We start from the raw sequence: 8,298 nt of genomic DNA on the forward strand, positions 1-8,298 counted from the left end.
TCGGGCATCGGGCAGCCCGACCGGGCACGGGCAGGCTTCCTCTGCCCGAAGCCCGTCCATGGGAATTTTCGGGTCGGGTCGGGCAGCCCAAATTTTTGGGCAGATTGGGTTCGATCATCGGGTAAAAATTCAGACTTTTCAGTAGTCACGGGCCCGTCCAAAATTTCAGCAGTAGATAAAAGGAAAAGGGGTTTTCTTTTTAATTTATTTTTTATCTTCTCTATAATACTTCCCCACCTCCTTCTCATTCTCTCGTAAAGTCCCAACCCTGTTTAGGGTTAAAAAAATTAGGCGGGTTTCTCTCTCTAGCTCCCATCTGGTTTCTTCTCACTAACAATGGCGAACCGTACGGACCCAGCGGCGAAGAGCATACGTGGGACGAACCCTCAGAACCTGGTGGAGAAGATCGTCCGGTCGAAGATCTACCAGAACACCTACTGGAAGGAGCAGTGCTTCGGCCTCACGGCGGAGACTCTCGTCGACAAGGCCATGGAGCTCGACCACGTCGGCGGCACCTTCGGCGGCAACCGCAAGCCCACTCCCTTCATGTGCCTCGTCATGAAGATGCTCCAGATCCAGCCCGAGAAGGAGATCGTTATCGAGTTCATCAAGAACGACGATTACAAGTTCGTAACCAAAACCCTAGCCTGCAATCTCTCTATTTTCTTCTTCTTCCTCTTCCTCTTCTTCGTGTGATTGAATTTGAAGTTTTTGTTGTGTATTTGGTTTCAGGTACGTGCGAGTTCTCGGTGCGTTTTATCTGCGTCTCACTGGCTCTGACACCGATGTTTACCAATACCTAGAGCCTCTTTATAACGATTATCGTAAAATTAGGCGAAAATTAGCCGATGGAAGTAAGATTAATTTTCCTTAATTTATTCATTTTGCAACTATATATCTATATTTTACTGTAATGTTCAATTTTTATTTCTTTTTGCTCTGATGTTTTAGATTTTTCCTTGACTCATGTGGATGAGGTTATTGATGAGCTTCTGACCAAGGATTATTCCTGTGACATTGCGTTGCCAAGGATTAAAAAAAGGTCGCTTTTTTTAACTTGAATTTGTCAGAAAAAGAAAACTCTATTTGTGTTGAAGTTTAGTTTTTAAGCTCATATATATATATATATATATATATGTGTGTGTGTGTGTGTGTGTGTGTGTATTTTATTTATTTATTTTTTTGTGGTATCAGATGGACTCTTGAGTCAATTGGTACACTGGAACCAAGAAAGAGTGCTCTTGAGGAGGACTTTGAGGAGGAGGAAGACAAAGAGGACGCTGAGCAACTTGATGATGGACTAGAAGATGATGCTCATGAAAAGGTTTACATGTTTTTCCTTTCCATTAGTTGCTAGTTGGTAATGGTTTTGAATTGGGTATGCTGATTCTTGGTTGTTTTTAAATTTGAATGTGGAAAATTGTATTTTGGGCAGGATTATTATCGTGGTCGGAGCCCTGTAAGGGACAGAGACAAGGATAGAAGACATGACAGTCACAGATATAGGTAGAAAGCCTTTCTTCAATCCTTCTTAATTATGTTCCTTTGTGCGTGTATATCTAATTAAAAGATTTTGAATATTTCTAATTGTTTATAATACTGACATCATAATCCTTTAAAATAAGTGAATTGATTTTGCCACTATTGAGGAAATTCTATGATTTTTGCTCATTTCAAATGTAACGTGAAGGTTTAGGTTATGAATTATGGAAGCTGTTTGTTAGGTTTTAATGTTTTATATATGTTCAGACTAGTTCACACTAGTATATTCAATTAATCATTGATGTCTCCACCATGGCGTTTTAAGCCATCCGTGGCTTACTATTGCTTCCTATAGTAATTTTCTATGATCCTGCCAGGTTTCTCTGTACTGACAGTGTACAGCTGAGAAGTATGATGGATCGTACAACCTTTCTTTCATTGTTATTGTGGATTTGAGGCCCAATCATCAAACATGCTCACACTCATATATTAGCATCTTTTTGTTCTCTGACATATTTTTCAATTTAGCTTTTGTTCTGGCTTCTTTTCACCGTTGAACTATTATCTGCTTGCACTTCTAGAATGGTGTTTGAAATTTCATGACAATCTCTTGATTCTCTTCCAAAATGCTATCTAAGTGATTTTGTTCCTCTTGTCGATGTGATATTTGAGATGTATTATATATTTCCGCCTTCCAGATAAGAAATATGACGTGTTAAGAAGGTTATGTGTTAAATGATGTGCAAAATATTGTGTTCTAACAACAGATTAAGAAGGTTATCTGGTAACTGAAATGTCTCTCCTGTTGGCTTCTTTGCATAGGGATCGAGATTATGATAGAGGCTATGATAGGGAACGAGGACGCGGGAGAGACAGAGACCGGGACAGGGATCGTGATAGAGAAAGGGAAAGAGGATAGAGATAGGGACAGGGACCGAGACCGTTATCGTCTTAGAGATGAAAAGGATTATGGTCGTGATAGGGATCGAGATCGGGATTGGGAAGGTAGAGATCGGGAGAGGAGAGACAGAGACCGTGGTCGTCGTCGGAGTCATTCGAGGAGCCGAAGTAGGAGTAGGGATCGCAAGGATCGGGATGGTGGGGATCATCGCAAGAGACATCGCAGTAGCATCAGTCCCAGAAGACGGGATGGAGCTGAGGACAATAGCACTAGGGAAGAGGCGAAGAAGAAGAAAGAAAAGAAGGAGAAGAAGGACGATGGGACAGACCATCCAGATCCAGAAATTGCAGAAGCGAACAGGCTCCGGGCATCTCTGGGTTTGAAGCCCCTTAAGGTTTAGCTAAAGTGCTGTTTGACTATTTTAAAGGTGTGTGGACTTATTGATAAGCATATATTCTAGAACATGCATTCCTTGGATTACACTGCTGCATTATGTTCAAATGTTGCATTTTTCTTACTATGAGCTCCGTATATGTTTAGAATCACAAATGCTTCTTCAGTGCCAGATTTACCTGACAGTTTACTCTTCGATTGATATGGCAATGCAGGAAATTTGACGGCTGTAATTTCGTTATAATGAATTTGTATATCTTTTCAGTTACAAATCTTAACTTAATTCTTATGCCGCTACAGTACCACAGATGGAATTTAAGTACTTTTACAGTTCCTCGCCATGGTCAGAGTAAACACAGAAAACCGGAGCAGATTAGTTAATTGATGTATGAAATATAGGAATGATGCAAACAAAGTATTTTCATTTTATTACAATAAAAAAATAAAAGAAAATTCTACTTTAGAAGCGAAAAGGGGGAAAATGTTCACAAAAGAATTGCATCGTAAAAGTTGCTTAATTCAAGGAAGCTCCTCAGGTATCAAAATGCCATCTTTATCATATTGAAGAGTACCAGAAATGTTCAATGGCTTGCACTTCCTCCCTATTAGGATCCTCTTCTTGCATAGCTCCAAACTCTCTCCTCCTTTTGTAGCTTTAATGCGTTTGAGCTCTGAACCCTCCTTACCAAACGCCTTCCTCAGGGGCCCTATCCTTTTCCATCTCCACCTCCTCTGGGGCAGCAGGACTTTGGATGAAACCTTGATCAACATTCTCGAACTTTCCCGCTTCCCAATCACTGTCATGCCAGTAGAAAAATTACCATCTGCAATGCAAACGCGTTCGCCACAATGACCAAAAGCGTTGGTGTTACGCTCGGTTTTGTTGCTTTTGTCTTGGATGAAGCCGAAAACCTTTGTTCTCATCTCACTTTCCGAATCACCTAAGCCATGACCACGAACTGGTGACTTCTTGTTGCCGAAGGCATTGGTGAAGATGGAAAGCACTTTTCTCCGAAAAAGTTGCTTTTTGGGGTTGGTCCTTTTGTAGCCATGAAGTTGTTTTTGCATGATCTTGGCAAGTAACTTGGGAATTTTGATGCTTATTTTGCGCTGAGAGATTGTGATGGTAATGAAGTATGAGTTTTGAGAGTCTTTTGGTGGAGTTCTTGGGTCTCTTAACGGGACCACAGGCGTACGAGTGAGAGATGTTCTTCCTCTCATTTTTCAGTCAGCTACGTAGTAGTGCTTTTTGTTGTTTTGGCCTTGAAAATAATTATGTAGAGGAAAGAGTTTGATGAATCTTGAAATGCTGGGTTATATAGAGGGAAAAAAAAGGAATAGTGGGTTGAGTTTCTTTAAAAGTAAAATAAAACTAAAAATAAAAAATAGTGGGTTGAAACGTGGGTGTAAAGTGGAGAAAGAGGGTTTTTTTGGGGTGAGGCTAGTTTTTCGCATATCCTTCAATATCCCACGTTCATAGTACAAAGTTAATAAAATTTGCAACTGCACTTCGGGTCTTCCACGAGTCAAAGACAGTTTGAGTTCTTTTGGTCCAAGCAATTACTCGGTCATGTTTTCTCTTCAGCTTTTTCTGCAAGAGTTGAAGAATATTATGGTGTATTCTAAAAAAATATTATTACTATTATTATGGAAAAAATCGATTAAACCTATATTGTGGCCATACCATGACATTATCCAACAAAATGACGATTAAATAAAAATTAAAAAGCTTCCCTCACATGACCATAAACGGGTGGAATGAATAATAATTATTGTTACTTTGACAAAATTACTCATCTTCTCATGTCACGACCCTAACTAAATAATCATCTCTTAAACACACTAACATGTAATCGCTTAAAATACTTGAATTAATTAAACTAAATTTGTGAATATTTTTTTATTTATATATCATATAATAAAGGAAAATAAACTTAACTTTAATATTAAATTAATAGATAGTAATTTTTAAATTGTATAAGAAGTCTCGGTCTTCTTAAAACCATATTGCATGCATTCAATTTAAAAGTCTTATCATAAGAAAACATATTGCAGAATTAAAATGCGAGCGGTATTCATTTCCCATTCTCAATGCGGTCCCAAACACATCGTCGTAATCAAGCCTGTTGCATAGCTCTTCATGCATCTCAGTTTCATCTGTTTTAACTCCGTAAACCACTCCTTGGTTTAGGTTAGTGGCTCTAATCCCCCAAGCCTTGCAAGTGAAGGTTATCGGGTTGTTTGGTTGTTAGATTCATGCCATGATTCGAATCATGGTTCGTGGTTCGCTACAGTATTTTTTCTTACAAAAAACACACGTAAATCGAGAATAATTCTAAATTATGATTCTGAATCCATGAACCAAACGTCATGTATATTATTCGAATCATGAACCTTACTCAGATGATAGAATGAGCTTGCTTGCTTTGGATATGGCAAAGTATCTGTTCTTCCATTATGAGTAATGGTAATGTAACCCTCTTCAATGTCAATATTTGGAGTCTCGTATTCTTACAATATAAATACATCCTAAGGGTGAGTTTATACTCAGTAAATAAGAACTAAGTCCTACTAATTAAAATAGAGATGCATGTACCAATTTGCTCTTTTATGAACCTGTCTTATTATTCCTCTGGGCCCTAGTGTACGTACTGAGATGTGCACACGATCAGCGGGTAGAGAAAGTTTGTAAGGTCTCCAACAACACCGTGACCCTAATTTACCTTTTCAGGTATTGAATGATTGTCTCCTCAGGCCTCAAATCCTCTCCGTATGTCGAAAGGTTAGTACGACACTCTTAAATGTTCTTATTAATCATACAGATCTTAATAGTGAGCATACGATATAGTATGCTATGCCATGTTACCTGCTATCAGCCAAGGTCGGGACTATATTACTCACCGAGGTTAACCTTTACTGCTATGTTTTGTAAAGAAAACCTATTGAGGGTGTGAGTTTAACTTATTTATTATAAGCTAACATATTAGCTTAGTCTATTTATGAATTTATTTCTATACTGAGAAAATATTTTCTTTTTAAATAAGGTTCATTTAACTTCTTACATATCACAAGGATTATTTTAATAAATCCTTATCGTATAATTTTCCTTAATTGCCTTTGCTAATCGGTCCTAGGTTGATAACTTAATCTTTTAATTAGTTATCTAACCATGGTCTATGTCTAAGTTACCAATTCATATTATTTCTTAGATTGAGCTCAAAATTGAATTAAGCCCCATTAGTCTACAACATGCTTACAACATTCATTTACACTAGCGTGTCGAAAAGTTACGGGCCTAGTATGGGTGTTGGGCCCATACCTAGTGCTTTTTATAGAAATTCTCAACTCGATTCTATTTTGAAAATCGTTAGTAAATCATATTTTACCACTAGTAATATTGTCGGTTACTAGAAATTAGTGCTGGGAAGCACTTAGTGATTATTTTTAGAAGATAACCATAAGTTTGTAAACCTTTTAAAATTTCCTATTTAGCCTTGTTTATTAAATTTTGTCTTAAACTTTCAATTCCTGTAAAACTTGGATTCAAACATTTCGGAAAACGTTATTCACTAGAAATCTGAACCGTTTCAAATCTGACATGTGAACTTTTTTGTTTTTCCTTAATTTGTAATTAACTACATCTTAGAGTTATATTCTTAAAATATGAGCTTTGTGAAGTTTCTTCGTCTTGTCGTGATCTAAAAGTTTTATATTTCACGAAAAACAAGATTCGGCCTCGGAACAGGCCGAAATCTTAAAAATAGTGGTTGCACAAATATTATTTTACACAGTTTTTGAAAACGGCCCGAAAACGCATCCTAGAGTTAGAATATTGATTTTTTACAGTCACATGGATTTGTCCGTAACGTTGAAACCTTTAAGACTCTTGTGTTAGAAATCCTGAAATTGACCTCTAAAGGGTCCAAAAATAGTAAAACAGAAACTAACTCAAATTGATAGTTTTGGACAGTTTTTATGAAATTTTGGATAGTTTTAGAAAAACGTCTAAAAACACATTTTAGACACGGAATTGAGATTTTTCTCTGTCACGAAGAAATATTCAGTACGTCGAGATCTACAACTTTCGTGAACATATTGTTTCTCAATTTGGTTTCTAACAACTCTAGATTTTAAATCAAAGTGGACTTAAATTTTTAAACCATTACAAAAAGTTGTCAACTTATTATTATTATTATTATTATTATTATTATTATTATTATTATTATTGCATATTTAACCTCTTAAAATTAACATGCAAAACTTAGATTTTGTTCTAAACACACAAAACAAAAATCTTAGACCATAAAATACAAATTCAAAAACATAGATTTAACATTAAAACTCCTTACATGTGAAGATCTAACCTTTTAACACACAGAAATAATAGAAATACAAACTTTGTAATTAAACCAAACTTTGTTCTTAAAGTTGAAATGATCAAGATAAGTTTTAAAGAATCTTACCACAAACCTTTGGAGAGGAATGATTTTGACCACCGAAGTAAGAAATTCTTACAAAGATTTAAACTTTTAAGAAAAAATTAGAACTTTGAACAAAGAAAATCAAAGGAGAAAAGTTTTGCTCTTTACCCTTAAAAGTGTTAAGAATTCCTACACAAATTCCTTCTCCTGCTTCTAGATTGTGGTTTGAAGTCTTCCTTGTGTGAGAGAAGTGAAAAAATTTTGAGAGAGAGAACTTGAGGGGTTCGGCCAAACAAGAGGAAAATAGAGAGAAAGTGAAAAAAAATAAGGAAATAGTAGAAGTGAACTTAATTCTAAGTTGTGGTATATATAGACAAATGGCTAACTTATCACTAATTAAGACCTTCTTAATCAAGCTCCATGGATTAGAATTTGGCTGGTCATACTTAGTATGGCTGGTCATACTTAGTGAGAAGAGAGAGAAAATTTACACTTAATGATGACTTAAAACCTTTGTCATATCAAAGTTAAAATTTTGTCTCCATTTTGTCTCCTAAAGATTCATTCTTAAACTGATTAAACTTGTACTGACAGTAATTTCTAGATCAGTTAACAGGATAAATAATTTTCAATGGTTTTCAATCCACTGTTTAAATCACAGTCCAACACTATATTCGGAAGAAATTAATATCGGTTTAGATTTAAAATCGCGTAGATTATTCAAGTTGTTTTCGAACTTTAAAATTTGTCTTAAAATAACGTAAAATCTGACTTTAACATATGTGTCTTAAACTCTCATAATAACCGACAGTGTTGATTTCTGAGCCCGGCTTTACAATTTTATCGAAAACACGACTCGCGTAACAACGATTTTACTAATTGGCAATTAAGGATTTCTTTAAATGTTAGAGTGCATCTCAGAGCGCTGCTAACACTGTACAATATTCAGAAATTCTTCTGAATATAATTACGAGTCATAGTGGAATTAAAAATTTCTCTCGTCTTAAATCGCAATGAGAATTATCGACCGAGTCATAATATAAAAATTTTTGACATAAAATTTTTATATAGAATTTTAGAATAATATTATTAATTATATAA

The 8,298-nt window shown here is 35.8% G+C and overlaps 1 protein-coding gene across 1 annotated transcript; it reads left to right on the forward strand.

The window, feature by feature from the left end:
* Positions 1 to 257: 257 nt before the first annotated feature.
* Positions 258 to 3,071, forward strand: LOC21387614 (pre-mRNA-splicing factor 38). Its single transcript, XM_024164480.1, is given in 7 exon segments — positions 258 to 626; positions 733 to 854; positions 952 to 1,042; positions 1,195 to 1,324; positions 1,436 to 1,506; positions 2,305 to 2,397; positions 2,399 to 3,071. Coding segments are annotated over 7 exon segments (1,182 nt in total). The 5' UTR covers positions 258 to 336; the 3' UTR covers positions 2,784 to 3,071.
* The last annotated feature ends 5,227 nt before the right edge of the window (positions 3,072 to 8,298 follow it).

Source organism: Morus notabilis, unplaced genomic scaffold, assembly GCF_000414095.1.
Source record: "Morus notabilis unplaced genomic scaffold, ASM41409v2 Scaffold995, whole genome shotgun sequence".
NCBI classification, from domain to species: domain Eukaryota; kingdom Viridiplantae; phylum Streptophyta; class Magnoliopsida; order Rosales; family Moraceae; genus Morus; species Morus notabilis.